We start from the raw sequence: 16716 nt of genomic DNA on the forward strand, positions 1-16716 counted from the left end.
TTTGATTAATATGTGTCTTAGTGTGTTTCTCCTAGGGTTTATCCTGTATGGGACTCTCTATGTTTCCTGGACTTGGGTGACTATTTCCTTCCTCATGTTAGGGAAGTTTTCCTCTATAACCTCTTCAAGTATTTTCTCAGACCCTTTCTTTTTCTCTTCTGCTTCTGGGACACCTATAATTCAAATGTTGGTGTGTTTAGTGTTGTCCCAGAGGTCTCTTATGCTGTCTTAAATTCTTTTCATTCTTTTTTCTTTATTCTGCTCCTTGGCAGATATTTTCACCATTTTGTCTTCCTGGTCACTTATTCATTCTTCTTCCTCAGTTATTCTGTTATTGATTCCTTCTAGTGTATTTTTCATTTCAGTTATTGTGTTGTTCATCTCTGTTTGTTTGTTCTTTAGTTCTTCTAGATCTTTCATAATCATTTCTTGTATTTTCTCAATCCGTGCCTCCATTCTATTTCCAAGATTCTGGATCATCTTTACCATCATTACTGTGAATTCTTTTTCAGGTATATTGCCTATTTCCTTTTCATTTATTTGGTCTTGTAGGTTTTTACCTTGCTCGGTTCGAGCTTGATGCTCCCACTGCAGGAGCTTCGGCCCGACCCCCAGCCCATGAACCAAGATCCCACAAGCCGCGTGGGGTGGCAAAGAAAAAAAAAAAAGAGAGAACAAAAAAAAAAAAGGGAAAGAGAGAAAAAGAACAAAGTAAAAAATAATATTAGACTAGGAAAGTAACAGATATCTTAGAAAGAATATAAAAATGAAAATATAGATGAATCAAAAACTGGAAGGTACATCAGTACCACAATAGTGAAAAAGAGGAGGAGGGAAAAGGAAAAAGAAAAGGGGGCGGGGAAGGCCTTGGCTGTGGAGGTTGGGGCCTAAGCAAGGGTGAGGTTTGGGCAGTGGGTGCGGCCTATGCTTAGTACCCACAGGGCTGGAAAAGGCCCTGGGGGCTGTGGGGGTGGGGCTTATGCTCAAGGAACAGAAGGGACCCAGGTGTGCCCCCCACCCCTGGTCTCAGAGGGCAGGGGACCTCAGCTGGGAGCCCAGCAGGCTTCCTGGGCTAGAGTGAGCAGGGCAAATGCCCTCCTCTCCTCTCCTCTCCTGCTCCTCCAGTCTGGGAGGTCCCCTCCCACCTGCCTCTCCTGGTCTCCAGGGCCTCCTTCCTATGCCCCCAGGCCCACGCAGCCGGGAGGGGTCTTTGGAGGGCTGAGGACCAGCCTGGGAGCTCAGCCATCTCCCCGGGCCTGAGTGGGTGGGGCCAACGCCCTCTGCTCCTCTATAGCTCCTCCTGGATGGCTTCTCCCGGGTGGCTCCTCCCGCCTGCCTATCTTGATCTCCCAGGCCTCAGAGGCGCCAATCCTGTCTGGCCTCCACTTCTCCCCCCTCAGTCCCCCTATGTCCTACCGGTTCACTTTGGGGTTCCTCCTATCTCCTTGGGCGTCAGAGTAGCAGCCAGCAGGCGCCCTAGGTGTGGGGAGACGCTAACCCCGTGTCTTCTCACACTGCCGTGATCCTTGTTTTTAGACTTTAGAAAGCTTTTCTCAGCAGCATAAATGAGAACAAGCCATCAGCCTGCTGTGAACTGTGTAGATTTTTTAAAACTGTCTATTGAATATAAATTAAATTAGGAAAGAGAAACACAGCTCATTTCTTTTGGACTCAACATTTTAGATTTTCAATTTACTTTCAAGAATGACTTTATAGGAATGACAACTCTAGGTTTGTTATTATGTTTTTACTGGGTAATAATGCCCTGTTATATTTGTCAGTCCAGTTTCATTTTATTTCTTTCTAGTTTGACTGGGTACCATGTCATTGACAATAAACTGATATTCATTTTATGAGATTGAATTCTTCGCTGTAGAAGAATTCTTGTTCTCAGGCCTACATGACCAGGCTGTGCCCTCTGGGTCTCCAGACCCATTTGGGAGACCAAATGATGTAAAATTTACTTGGTAAATAGTAAATTGGAGCCAAGCTTCTTAGGTAATCATGTGATCCTTACAGCTGTGTATGGTCTACTTGACCAAAGAGTGCCTTATTATTAAATGCCCGTGGATTGAACATTGAGTTCTGAGACAGATGAAGACTAGTCCTTGCCTTTTCCATTTGAATCTCCTGTGGATGCCAGTCCTACCAGGTGCATCTAGAAGAGGGCAAGGGGGCATCAGAGAGGGCTGGCTGTCTCTGCACTCTGTCCCTGGGGTCTTCTCTAACAGGTCCCCATCCTCTACTCTCTTTAGCTTAGGCTGTCAGTCATTGGGCTCCGTTCATACTCAGGGTAGTGCTCCATTGATATTTGGGTAGAGGAGATTCTTCAGGGCTAGAGTAAGGGAGGACAGTTGAAAGGAGTCAGCCCTTTGAAACCTCCCCCAAAGTGAAATATCTGTTAGAAAAACAAACCCTTCTCTTGCTGATTGTGACCATCTTCTGCTGTGTAATCTGTTCTCTAGGTTTTCCTGGCTCATGGGGGGAAATCAGCAGTGAGGGGAGTAGATACACACTTTAGAAGAGGGTTATTTGGGTCAGGGGGATCAGGCTGACATTTATAAGTTACCCACTGTGTGCGAGGGACTGTTTTAAGAGCGTTAGGCTTATGAAATCATTTAATACCCCCACCCCCCAGTGAGATAACTTGCCCAGGGTCACACGCTTAGTAAGGGATGCCTCTGTGATGAGAATGCAGCCAATCTGGCAGCAAAGTCCTTGTCTTGGGCATCTTACTGTCTTGTTTCTTGACCTGATTTGTCTCAAATGATTCTCATCCGACTGAATGAGGAATAGCCTTATTGAATCATCTCCTCCAAGGAGAGTTTTGCTGGTGGGACCCAGTACTATACGGTGAAAAGCTAGGACTCTCTTTGTCTCTGGGAAGATCCACCTCTCAAGTTTTCAAAGCTGAACGCTCCCTGCCCTTTAACACTTTCTTTCTTTAGCTATATTATCAGGTTCTGGGTATATCCAACTGTCCTGGTAAATGATAAATGATGTCACTTTAAGGTGTGTTGGCATCATGTGCTTTAACTGAAGGTGGCCTTGTCTCTGGATCCTTGTGCAGCCCCAAACACCACAGAGGAGGTGGGAACAAAAGAGGGAGATGGGAGGGTACTTACCTCCAGGGAATGAAGGGAGAAAGGACTATAGGTAGGGAGGGGAGGGGGAATCTACTGAGGAGGGAAGTCAGGAAGGAAAGCATGGGGAGATAGTGGGCATCCTGCTGAAGGGTTTTGGCAAGCACCTAGGCAGTCGTCAAAGCTAGTGGCCAAACTGGTAGGCTGCTCTGGAGGGGATGCTGCAAAATAAAGAGATCTGGCTCGTTCTGGAACCAAGTCCTAAGACCCTGACCCTACTTGTTGCTGTTTGTTGGTGGGGGGAGAGCTAAATTCAAGTAGCCACAGCTGGCCAGATACTTCCTCTTTCAGGAAGGAATATCATGCTCATGATATTCAGCACATTTGTGCATGCTGTGAAGATATCTTTAGAATATTTATGATAGCTTTCTAAAATTTATAGCTATGCTGAAGTACTGAATGGTATTTACAAGCTTTAAAAAAAATGGGATCATCTCAGTGGTTAAAAGTAAAAGCTTTTATTATGGGAAATTCTACATGCAGTATTCAGCAATTCAAAATTGTCAGCTTCCATTGTGTGTGTGTGGCCCATCTACTTGTGCAGTCACTTCAGGATCCCAGCTCACTTACCCATGCTTGTCGTGACCTTCCTGCAACACTTTCATTAGGATAACCTTCCAAGAATGTAACTTATCTCATTATTAAGGAAATCACAAGTGGAAACTAAATGTATGACAAAAAGGGTTTAGTAATGCATTCCAAAGTCCATTGCCTGAGTATTTGGAATACCTGCTCTTCTGGTGTGGGGAGCAAGACACTAAGTATGTGTTCACAATATTGCACAAGACATGATTACATTCATATTGTGAGCTAAGTGTGAGAGGGAGGGAACATACTGTTGTCTGCTGTAAGCATTTTACCTGTACTAATTCATCAACTCTTCACAATAACTCTATGAGTTACACACAATTATTTCCATTTTATATGTGAGGTACAGAGAGGTTAAGAAATATGCCTGTGGTCACACAGCTATAAAGTAGTGGACTTCTGATGGAAACTCAGGCAGTGTGGCTCCAGAGTTTATGCTACTAGCCCCTGTACTGCAGCTGCTCCTGGAAGATTCATATAACTCAGAAATTATCTTTCACAGTGGTTGTACCGTTTTACACTCTGAGTTAAACCTACATCTAGTTATTTATCCAAGAGAAATGAAAACATGTCCACAGGGGAAGAGAAAAACTGGTACAAGAATGTTCATTGCAAGCTTATTCTTAACAGTAAAAAATTGGAAACAGCCCAAATATCCACTTAACAAGGGAATAGCTAATCAAACTGTGGTGTATTCATAGCAATGGGATACTATTCAGCCGTAAGGTGGAGCTTACATACAACAATATGAGTGATACCAAAACCTTACCTTGAGTCAAAGAAGTCAGATACAAAAGAGCATGTACTGCATGATTCTTTGAAGTTCAAGAATAGACAAAACAAATACATGTAGATAAAAGTTAGAACAGAGATTACTTTAGGGCAGGGGGAAGGGACATGAGGCTGGGTGATGGCTAGGCTCTATATTTTGATTAGTCAAAAATCATTGACTTATGCACTTAGTATCTGTGCCTTTCCTTGTCTGTATTTATACCTCACTTAAACACATATAAATACATACAGTAAACTGTGAAAGCTCCCCCTTCTCCAATCCAATTACCTTTCTCAGCGATAACCATTGTTTACAGACTGGTGTGGAGTTTCTAGGAGTATATATACTTGCCATTTCCATTTGTGTGCACATACACATTCCAGTAGGCTTTTATATTTTAACATAAATAAGGTCAGACTATATGTATTATTCTGCTACTTGCTTTCTTTTTTTGTTTAACAATACGTCTTGAAGGTTTTTCCATGTCCATACTTCAGCTTTGCCTTAATGTCCTTAGCTAGCTTAGGATTCTGTAGTATGAATGTACTTGATATCTTCAGCCAGTTTCCTTCTGATGGATGATTAGGCATTTTTCAAATTTTTACTTTTACAGTGCTACTATGAAAATTGTTGTGCACATATATTTGTGCACATGTGCAAGCATTTTTGTAGGCTACTTTACTAGAAGTGGGTTTGCTTAGGCAAAAGGTATGTATGCTGTGGTGGATACTTACAAATTGGTGTCCAAAAATGCTTTTGTCAATGACACTCCTGACCACATGTGAGAGAGCTGGATTCCTGCATTCTCTCCAGCAATGGATGTTATCAATCTTTAAAGATTTTGAGAGCAGATGGGTAAAAAATGACATCTTGTTTCTGCCGAGATTTTAAAAGGGAAGTTTTGATCTTCTAGTTTATATGCAAATGTACACATGCCCATAGAGAAACATATGCATCTCCTGTCCTATGCTCCAGGCTATGTAATTCTAGAGAACAGTTTTCTTTCCTTTGGGAAGAAAGAAAAAGAAAGAAAAGAGGTACTAAGCCCTCAAACACAGTATGATAAGTGGGAGAAAGTATGGTATTAAAGGCAGGAGAACTAAAAATCATAAAGGTTTAAATAAATGAAAGAGATCTCAAACCTGGTGAAAGTAGTATAAGGTATAGGATTTTTGAAAGTATTTGATATGGTTTCTAAGTTCAAACAATATTATAGTATCTATTAGATATTAACATAGAGAGATGACAGTGACATAGGTGCAAGCATTCATTCATTCAAATATTTTTGAGGGCCTGATGCTCTCTCAACAGCAAGTTAGAGAATCCTTTCTAATTTTAATTTGATGGACTATTTTAGTGAAAATAGCAAAATTCTGCTCATTTATTCCTTTTTTAAAATTTATTTTATTTGAGGTATAATTTACAATGTTATGTTAATTTCTGCCATATATCAAAGTTACTCAGTTATGCATATATATATATATATATATATACATTCTTTTTTTGTATTCTTTTCCATTAGACTTTATTACAGGATACTGAATATTATTCCCTGTGCTATACAGAAGGGCCTTGTTGTTTATCCATTCTCTATATAATAGTTTGCATCTGCTAATCCCAAACTCCAAATCCATTCCTTTCCACCCTCCCTCCCCCTTGGCAACCACAAGTCTGTTCTCTATGTTTATGAGTCTGTTTCTGTTTCATAGATAAGTTCGTTTGTGTCATAGTTTAGATTCCACTTCTAAGTGATATCATATGGTATTTGTCTTTCTCTTTCTGACTTCAATTAGTATGAAAATCTCTAGGTCCACCCATGTTGCCACAGATAGCATAATTTCATCCTTGTTTATGGCTGAGTAGTATTCCATTACACACACACACACACACACACACACACACACACACACACACACACACCAACCACATCTTTATCCATTCATCTGTCAGTGGACATTTTGGTGGCTTCCATATCTTGGCTATTGTAAATAGTGCTGTAGTGAACAGTGGGGTGCATGTATCTTTTGGAATTATAGTTTTCTCCAGATATATGCCCAGGAGTGGGATTGTAGGATCATATGGCAACTCTACTTTTAGTTTTTGGAGGAACCTCCATATTGTTGTCCATAGTGGCTGCACAAGTTTGCATTCCCACCATCCGTGTAGGAGGGTTCCCTTTTCTCCACACCCTCTCCAGCATTTGTTATTTGTAGACTTTTTAATGATGACCATTCTGACTGGTGTGAGATGGTACCTCATTGTAGTTTTGACTTGCATTTCTCTAATAATTAGTGATGTTGAGCATCTTCTCATGTGCCTGTTAGCCATCTGTATGTCTTCTTTGGAGAAACGTCAGGCATTCATTCTTAATATGGCAGCCATTGTTGATCTTGATACCCACTGGAATTTTAAAATTTAGTCCAAATTTCTTAATGATGGTTGAATTTTGAAAAGTGACATGACTTGCTTTATGAAACTGGTCAATTTAAGGCAAACATTGAAAACTGACCCTATCACTGTGCTCTCCAACTAACCTCTATCCCCCCTCCAACCCCCCCCACCCTGATCCCATAACTGCTTTTTAATGGTGATTCCTTTCAGAAAAAGTTCACTCCAAAAAAACCTTCTTTTCCCAAACATGGAGTAGGTCAGTCTCTGGCATAGCCTTGGAATGCCCGAGTTGCCTAGTGGGTGGGAGTTTGGGAAGTGGGTATCAATGACACCTTCGTCTGAGGCAGTATTGCCAGAGGGCTTTGCAGTCTGTACCCCCAGGAGCTCTGCCTTCTTAAATTAGAGACAATTGAGATCTGTACTGAGTTTAGCACGATTTAAGCAGTGTGAATTTACTCTTGCAGGTGGTAAGAGGACTGTTAAGTCACTTACAGATTTTATTCTTGGAAATGTCAAGTTTATTAGTAGCAAAAATCACTATGGTCGTTCCTTCTAGTGAGTTTCTGTGGGTGCATTTACTCTTCTCCAAGGTATCTCAAATTTTTAAATTTCATGACTTCTCTATCTGCCTCCCTGTCTCTCCTCCTACTCTGTAAATTGCTGTTTCTGACCTGTGCTTCAGGCAGACTTATTATGGCTTCCCTGAGGGGCACCTGAGAGAGATTGTCTAGTAGATGAGGTGCTGATCACCTGTTCCTAGGCCCCCTACTCCTTACCTCTATCGTACCTCTGGCAGAACAATTTTTCCTTCCCTTTTTAACTTTCAAGTAGGCTTTTACTAGAAGAAACACTTCCAATGATAGTAATACATTTGAAAACCATAGCAGTCCTGCAAAGGAGTTTGAACACTGTGTATGTATCTCTTGATGTTCACGTGTACAGAGACAAGATGGTCATTTTTATCACCTTACTCTGCACTGATCTATTTGGCCCAAATCCTAAGCAGTGCCATTCAAAACCCAGCTTCTCTTTCCTAATCACTGGTGTCCTAAGTAAGACAGTATTTGAAGGAATGGTTGGAGAATGCTGATGATCAGCCTCCATCACAGAGTCTGAACTTCAGCTTCTCGTTTTTCTTAGCTACTCATTCTTAATTCAGGAAAGCTTTCAGGGACGCATGGATTTTGAATTTGTTTTTTTCTTTTTGGGTTGAAAAAACACGCAGTATCCCAGGAGGTAAGGTCTAATATGTTCAAACTGCTCCAAGAACTATGTGGGAGTTTTTTAACAGGGCAAATGATGTTTGTAATAATAATCAGTTTTATTTATCACTGGTACTTGCATGGGAAATATTTAGCAATTAGCTCTGTGTAAGTGTGTATTGCAAAGTAATAAAAATATTTCTTTATAAAGATGTTCTCTAATTAAACAGCCTCACTAATATTACTGACCTCTCCATCACATTCTGTTACTGAGCACTGATCTTATTTCCTAAGCAACTAGAAAATGTGCTTGCCCTGGGTTAGCGTGAGCTTTGGAACTACTATATTCTTCTTCAATTAGGAAGCAAAAGGTCATTCTTAACATCTTTATAGTAACCAAAAGACAATCTCCTAAAAGTAGATTAGTGAGTAGACTTAGTTCATAGTTTCATATGTATGCATTACTGTATCCTGTAAAAATGAGAAATATCAGACAGTGATTATCCAATCCAAATAATGACTAAGAAGATGGTTATTCTATCTCACCTTTTACCCCCTTAATAAGTGCCACCAGGAGTATTAAAATCACCGCTTCAGTTGGTTCTGTAAATATTTATAAGGAGCCAAAGTGTTCTGAATATTTTTATTAGCAGGATTTCTAATAGATTTTTTGGCTTAACAAACAATTCTCTTGAACTTCATTTTCTTGGAGTGGGAGGGAGGAGGGGAGTATATAATTTTATGAGGACTAGAAATAAGGGTTTCTCGTTGAGCGTGATTTCCACCTGGTTATTAATGGTTTCCTCTGGACATGTTCGCTGTTTATCATGTAGTTTTCATCTCATTCATAACTTTGCAAGAGCAGTGATTCTCAGTACACTTCTTTCGGGAGTCAGGGCTCAGAAACAGTCGCTGACTCAGCAATGCTGGGGAGAGGACACAGAGGAATTAGCAAGGACCCCAAGTGATTCTGCTCTGTGGCTCTCCTCTTTTGGAATCCTGCTTCTGAGCTCTCTGTACTGCCCTGCTGCCTCCTCATGTGTTGGATTAGATTTATAGCAGCTGCTGTCGACATGGTTGCCTAAATCTGTGGAATGTTTTGCTAAACACTACTGGTGAAATAGTCCACATTAAGTCTGTAACTCCCTCCAACACACACACGTTTTTTTAACCTGTCCTCTGTCTTTAGTCTTTTACTCACTTGATCACTTTATGATTTTGCACTTTGACATCCTATAGATTCATTAAGATCTTTTATTCCAAGCACCCGGGCTTTATTTAACATGGTGATTAGCCAAAGTGTTATTCTGTTTGAGCTAAGTGATGACAGTGTATTTGATTGGAGCCTTGTAATTATTATTTTAAAATCAAAGTAATAGATTATGATCTCAAAATAGGAATGTGATCCAAAAGAATAATAGTAATTAGAAAAGCAACCACTTAGAAGAACGTAAATGCCCCATCACAGACCACAGGGGCCTCTGTGCCCTGAGTCCCACCAACCTTTGCAGTCCCATTTCCTACCTCACTTCTTCCCCAACCCCGCACCTTCCTGCCCACGCTCCCACCCCACCCCACCCCACCCCCGCCTTGCCTGGACTAGCCTCACTGCAACCTTCCAGTTTGTAGAAGTAACTGTGTTCTTTCCTACCTTGGGAATCGCACCTGCTGGTCTCTCTACCTGAGGATCTCCTCCACTAGTGTCTCCTTGGCTGGATCCTTCGAGTCTCACCCATAGTCTCGTCTCCTTAGGGAGGTTTCCCTGGCCGCAGTGACTGCAGTCATTCCCACACCCCACTGCCTGTCCACACATAATGCACATCATCATCTCTCACAGCATCCTATTTATTTCCTTCAACATTAGGAATCCTAAGTTGTGTCTCCTTGGTACTTGTCTGTCTCCCCCACTGGACTCCAAGCTCCATGAGGAAGATGAAGACTTTACCTTTCTCATTCACCACTGCAGCCTCACTGCCATTCTGGCACCTGGCATTGAGTGAGTGCTCAAGACGTACGTGTGGTTGAATGAATGGAATATTCTGAGCTCCTAAATTTTTCTGAACCCATAGCAAAATATTCTATAGTTAGTACTTCTATTATGATAACACATTATCTTCCAGTGGTTGAATTTCACCAAACTGTGCTGACTTTTCTCAGGCATATGAAGGATCAGAATAAGAAGGTGGCCAACCTCAAGCACAATCAACAGTTGGAAAAAAAGAAGAATGCCCAGTTACTGGAAGAAGTCCGCAGGCGAGAGGATAGCATGGCTGACAACTCTCAGCATTTGCAGGTGAGCCCAGCCTTCTCCTCTTAACCCTTAAATAATTGGAGAATGACTCCCTCCAACATATACTCCTTGCTGTGGGAAAAAAATGCATGGAAATGGTAGACTTGCCTTTGCTCTGAGTCCAGCACTAACAGTGTACTCCCAGGGAGCCCAATAGGTCTTTCCGAGTTCAAAGCATCATTTTCAAAATAGTGCCCAAGAAAGGCTACGGTGGAGACTACTAATGCTACACACAGTCTCTTGGTTCCTGTACCTCACCTTAAAAGGCAAGGGCTGCAGTTATAGATTTGGCAGGAAGCTTCAAACAGAAATGTCTTCCTTTTAGAATTATATTGAACTTGTTTTGGTGTCAAAAGGGAAATGTATGAGTATTATCACAGAAAGTATTTGGAAGAGGATGCATTAAACTGACTTCAGACAGTTTACAGAGCCGGTTTTGTTTTGTTCAAAACTCCAAGGCTGTGATCATTATTCTGTCTTTTCTGTGGAATATAGTTATCTCTGAATGGATGGCCTATCTCAGAAACCAACCGGCTGATGGAAAACACCAATTTTTCCTCATTAACCATCCCTGTTTTTGGCAAAAGAGCTCTCCCCATGTGTTCAATAAAACGTTCAAGCTAAAACAGGGCATTTGCTTTGAAGTCCCTTTATTTATTCCAGTGTGCCTTTAAACAGAGCAGTTCAAGTTCGAGTTGGCCAGAGTTCATGTTAAATTCTGCTTATTAATTAGTGTCTTTCTCTAGTTATATATTAGGTTTCCTCCTTGGAGATAGAAGAAGTTAGATAATTTCAGTATGTACTCATGATTCATTTTTTTAATTGACCAAAAGAGAAATAAATCATTATTCCAGAGTAGGAAATCTAAGGAAATGTCTTGCACAGAACATGGCACAAGGCGGTTACTTAGTCAGTATTAGTTTCTTTTTTCTCTGTGTCCTGGAGGTGCCTTAATGGTGTCAGTGAAACCCCTATACATCGATGCCTGATTTGGATAGCATGATAGTAGCATCAGGTCCTTTTTTCACTCCTAGGATCGTCTTAAGATGGACTGGTAGTTTATTTGAATACATGGCTTCCTCAGTGTTTTTGACACCCAGGGTTTTGGGTGTTAATTCTCCCGTGAATCTTATGAGATGTTATATTAGAGCCGACAAACTGAGATAATACTAACTAAAATTTGCAGAATTTTACTGCCTTGTCAGACATGTGTTCTTATTTATTCCTCAACAATAATGTTGGCAATTTTATATAAGGTAATACTAGAGTCTCAGAAAAGTTATGAAGTGGCGTCCTAGTAAGGGGTGGACATAGATCTGACTTCAGGTCTTCCTGCTTTCAAGAAACTAATGTAGAGGAACAATAACAGTAGTGGATACCATTTATTGAATTTTCAGTATGCTGTGTACTGTGCTATGTACTTTATAGCACCTGTTAAATTCTTATGTCAACTGGGTTAGTTGGGAGTCTTATTTCCAACTGAAAGGAACACAGCAACCTGAACTAAGAAAAAAAAAAAAAAAAAAAGTTGGGGGGAATCTGTTGGCTCAATAAACTGAAAAGGCCAGGAGAGGAATTCAGGTCTGACTACAAGCAGATATTCAAGCAATGGCGTCAGGAATCTGTCTGCATTCTACTCACGGGGCATGCTTTGCTCTTTGTTGCCTTGAGTCTCAGGAAGGCTGTCCGCAGTGACACCAGCTATGGCCAGCAGCCAGCCTACATTCTATAAGTGCAGCCACCACGGCGGGGAGGAGAAAGGTTCTTTCTGAGTAGTTCTAGCAAAAATTCAAAGGCCGATAGAATAAATAAATTTTCCAGGCCAGGATCAAGTTATGTGATTACCTGGAACCTAGGGGGAAAGGGTTAACCTCATCCAAATCTGCTGGGCTGAGATTGAGGACAGGTGATGTCCCACAAGAAAGAGAGGAGTTCTGTTCAGAACAGGTGCTAGGCAGGTAAAATCACAGAGATCCACTATAACCATAATAAGGGGTGTATTCGCTACCATTTGATATATGAGAAGAAGAAGGCCGTTAGAGGTTAAGTAACTTGCCCAAAATTATTTAGCTAATAAGTGGCAAAGTCAGGACTCAAATCCAGATCTGACTGTCTTCAAATAGTGAGAGTTCTGGAGAATTAAGAGAGGAAGGTAAGAAAACTGTGGAGTGTCGGAGAGACTTCAAGGGATAGACGGGATTGGAGGTGAATAAGTTTGACAGGGAAGGAACAGAGCAGTAGGGAGGGCTCACCGGCCAGGAGAACTATCAGAGAAAGTACAGAGGCTGCAGAGAGCAAGGTACGGTCAGAGCACAAAACATAGTAGACCAATTGGTCATGGTGGCAGTGAAGTTAAGTGTTATTATCTTTCTTAGCTGACTCTGGAGCTAGAATGCCTGGGATTCAAGCTTTAAAATTTACTAGCTGAGTGTCCTTGAGCAGGTTACTTAATTTCCCTAAGCCTCAATTTCCTCATCTGTAAAGTGAGAATAATAATTGCATATACTCCAGAGTTATTGTGAGGATTAAAGAGTCAATGCATATAAAGAATTTAAAACTGTACTTGGCATAAGCTATGGTCAAAATAAGTGTTAATGATGAACTGTTATTATAGTAACAAGGAAAAGATAAAAGAAACATTTTTTAGAATATTTATTACATGCATGGGTATTTATATAGTTCTATTCTGATATGCACTGAGCATCAAAGTTTTTGTTTTTTCTATAGTAATTTTTTCTTTTCTAAGGACACATCTAGTTATGGAAATTAATGTCTTGTTTTGGCCCATGAACTTTTGTATAGCAATATTTTCATAAGGGGCCTTGATAACTACCTCATAGGCATATTCATAAAAGATAGCATGGTCTGGAATTGCTTAGTTGCATTCCTGACCACCCCAAATAAAGGATAGCATTTGAAATGCAATAAAAAGTAATCACGATTAATTTTGATGAAAATGTCTCTGGTTAAGGTTAATAGAGAGTGAAACTCCCACTTTCCTGGATTGTTAAGCAGATGTACTCAGATGCAGTAATTACTGCCTTGTGAAGACAGAACTTTCCTTTCTGGGGGCACTTGATTTTTCAGTATTGCTGTTGTTTGAAGTATTTCCTGTTTAAAAGTTATTCTATTAACCCTTTAAGTATCAGTCAACTGGGATCTGGTTTGGTTGGTTGGTTGGTTGACTGGTTGGTGGATGTGGGATTGGCACTTACTAAATGTGATTGATTCTACACCAGCATTTTGTAATGGTTGGACACCCTGACTTCGTGATTTCAACCAACCAGATAGGTATTACATCCAGAAAAATCTCAGGTAAAGTACTGCCTGCAATAATAATAGCTGTTCACTTAGGCTCCAAAGAGAGATCAAAGAGATTCATCCAGTTGGTATGAAAATTGGAGACAAATTTGAATGTAGATAGAGTGACCATGTTATTTATTGTCCAAACCAGGATGTAGGCAAAAACTGGGCCATTTCAGTCAAACCTAGAAATATAGTAATGCTAAGAAACGTTTCACAAACTCACCCTTCTTTAGTTCCTAAGTTTATAGTTTTATGTCAGGAATTGCAAACTCAAATGCCTTCAGGGTCCAGGCTGTTCACATAAGTAAGAAACAGGTTTGCATGTAAGAAAATTTATGACGTCTGGTTCTTTCAGCTTGTATGTTTTTTTTTTTGGTAGAGATGTATCAGTTAGCAATTGCCATAATAATGCTGTGTAGCAAATCACCCCCAAACTCATTGACTTTAAAGCATCAGTAGTTATTCTCACAGATTTTTTTGTTTTGTTTGTTTACTTATTTATTTATTTATTTATTTATTATTTTTGGCTGTATTCGGTCTTCGTTTCTGTGTGAGGGCTCTCTCTCCTTGCGGCGAGTGGGGGCCACTCTTCATCGCGGTGCACGGGCCTCTCACTGACGCGGCCTCTCTTGTTGCGGAGCACAGGCTCCGGACGCGCAGGCTCAGTAGTTGTGCCTTACGGGCCTAGTTGCTCCGCGGCATGTGGGATCTTCCCAGACCAGGGCTCGAACCCGTGTCCCCTGCATTGGCAGGCAGACTCTCAACCACTGCGCCACCAGGGAAGCCCTCTCACAGATTTTTAGGTGGACAGAGTAGCTCAGTTGCTCCAGGGTGGCCTAGGGTGGGCACGTCTGCTTCACACTCAGGTCTGTGGGGGGCCAGGGCAGCTCTGTTCCACATGTGTTTAGTCTGAGACTCAGGCTGGAGGGGCATCAGCAACCCAAGGGAAACTCTTCTGATGACAGTAGCAGAGGCACAAGACAGTAAGCAAAAACGTGCTAGGCCTCATAAGGCCTAGTCTTTAACATTATGATTTTTCACCCCACTTCAAGACACATGTATAAGCTAAGAGTCAAGGATTGGGGAAGTACACTCTGTCCATGAAGAGAACATTGTAAAGAAGTAGATACAAGGAAGGGTGAAGAATTGAGACCAGTTACTCAATCTGTTAAAAGAGATAAGGTTTGGAGAAACATTTCTCTATTATAGGAAAAACAATAACATAAACATAATGAAAAAGTACAGCTGCAGTGGCCTTAGTTTATGGATGTAATTGAGAGTGATGGAGACTGTAGGGAACTCAAGAGCCCATGCCTCATCGAAAGGAGTTGGGACCACTAAGCTTTGGCTGGATGTTGCCACAAAGGTGGGCCTAGCGTTGAGGGACCTTCAGTTTGTCATAAAATGTGAATTTTTATGTGAAATCCATGGATTTTAGAAAATTGGTTCAATTTTTTAAAGCACCCTATGGGTCCAGTGAAGCACATGTGCTGGTGAATTGACCATTGGTTTGCAGCCTCTGTTGCACAGCCTCATGCTCTGATCCCACTGGTTTCACGTGGTGTAAATAAAGAGACTAAGAGTGCACCCTAGCTAGATCAGCTTGACCCATCGAAACAGATGGCAGTTCAGCGTGTTTGTGTGAGTTTTTTTTTTTTTTTTGGTCAGAAAATACCTTGAATAGCTTGAGTTATTGTTCCCCAGGGGAATACCCACAAGCTATACGAATAGAGAGTGTTCTTTTTTTTTTTTTTTGTGGTATGCGGGCCTCCCTCTGCTGTGGCCTCTCCCGTTGCAGAGCACAGGCTCCGGACGCGCAGGCCCAGCGGCCATGGCCCACGGGCCCAGCCGCTCCGCGGCACGTGGGATCCTCCCAGACCGGGGCGCGAACCCGGTTCCCCTGCATCGGCAGGCGGACGCACAACCACTGCGCCACCAGGGAAGCCCCGTGATTGTGTTTTATTAAGAGTTCTCTATAAGGACCTACCATACAGCACAGGAAACTCTACTGAATATTCTGTAATGACCTAAATGGGAAAAGAATCTAAAAAAAAAATAGAGTTGTATGTATATGTATAACTGATTCACTTTGTTATACACCTGAAATTAACACAACATTGTAAGTCAACTGTACTCCAATAAAAATTTTTTAGAAAAAGGGGTTCTCTAGTCTCAGTGGTTTTTGGGGGTGTTTTTTTATAATTAATTTTTATTGGAATATAGTTTGTTTTACAGTGTTGTGTTAGTTTTTGCTGTACAGCAAAGTGAATCAGTTATACATATGCATATATCTACTCTTTTTAGATTATTTTCCCATATAAGTCATTACAGAGTATTGAGTAGAGTTCCCTGTGCTATACAGTAGGTTCTTATTAGTTACCTATTTTATATAGAGTATATATGTCAATCCTAATATCCCAATTTATCCCTCCTTCCGCCTGCCTTCCCCCCTTGTTAACCATAAGTGTGTTTTCTACATCTGTGACTTGATTTCTGTTTTGTAAATAGGTTCGTTTGTACCATTTTTTAAAATTCCACATATAAGCAATATCATATGATGCTTGTCTTTCTCTGTCTGACTTACTTCACTCAGTATGACAATCTCTAGGTCCACCCATGTTGCTGCAAATGGCATTTTGTTCTTTTTTATGACTGAGTAATATTCCATTGAGTGTGTGTGTGTGTGTGTGTGTGTGTGTGTGTGTACACACACACACACACACACATCTTCTTTATCCCTTCCTCTGTCAATGGAAGGGAAGAAAAAAGACCTACAAAAACAAGCCCAAACAATTAAGAAAATGGCAATAGGAACACTTATATCAATAATTACCTTAGGGCTTCCCTGGTGGTGCAGTGGTTGAGAATCCGCCTGCCGATGCAGGGGACATGGGTTCGTGCCCCGGTCCGGTAAGATCCCACATGCCGCAGAGCGGCTGGGCCCGTGAGCCATGGCCGCTGAGCCTGCACGTCCGGAGCCTGTGCTCCGCAACGGGAGAGGCCACAACAGTGAGACGCCCGCGT

At 41.3% G+C, this 16716-nt stretch overlaps 1 protein-coding gene across 3 annotated transcripts in view; it reads left to right on the forward strand.

Annotated features, from left to right (window-relative positions):
- Nucleotides 1-16716, forward strand: part of ERC2 (ELKS/RAB6-interacting/CAST family member 2) — a 991464-nt gene that overhangs the window by 507221 nt on the left and 467527 nt on the right. For all 3 annotated transcript variants that reach the window (XR_008615821.1, XM_024123747.2, XM_024123746.2), the window contains exon 12: nucleotides 10254-10389. Coding sequence is in view for 2 of the 3 variants with exons in the window: in XM_024123747.2 (XP_023979515.1) it covers nucleotides 10254-10389 (136 nt within the window). In the remaining variant the exon portion in view is untranslated. The remainder of the gene's footprint in view (nucleotides 1-10253; nucleotides 10390-16716) is intronic.

This window comes from Physeter macrocephalus, chromosome 18 (genome assembly GCF_002837175.3).
Source record: "Physeter macrocephalus isolate SW-GA chromosome 18, ASM283717v5, whole genome shotgun sequence".
Classification (NCBI taxonomy): Eukaryota; Metazoa; Chordata; class Mammalia; order Artiodactyla; family Physeteridae; genus Physeter; species Physeter macrocephalus.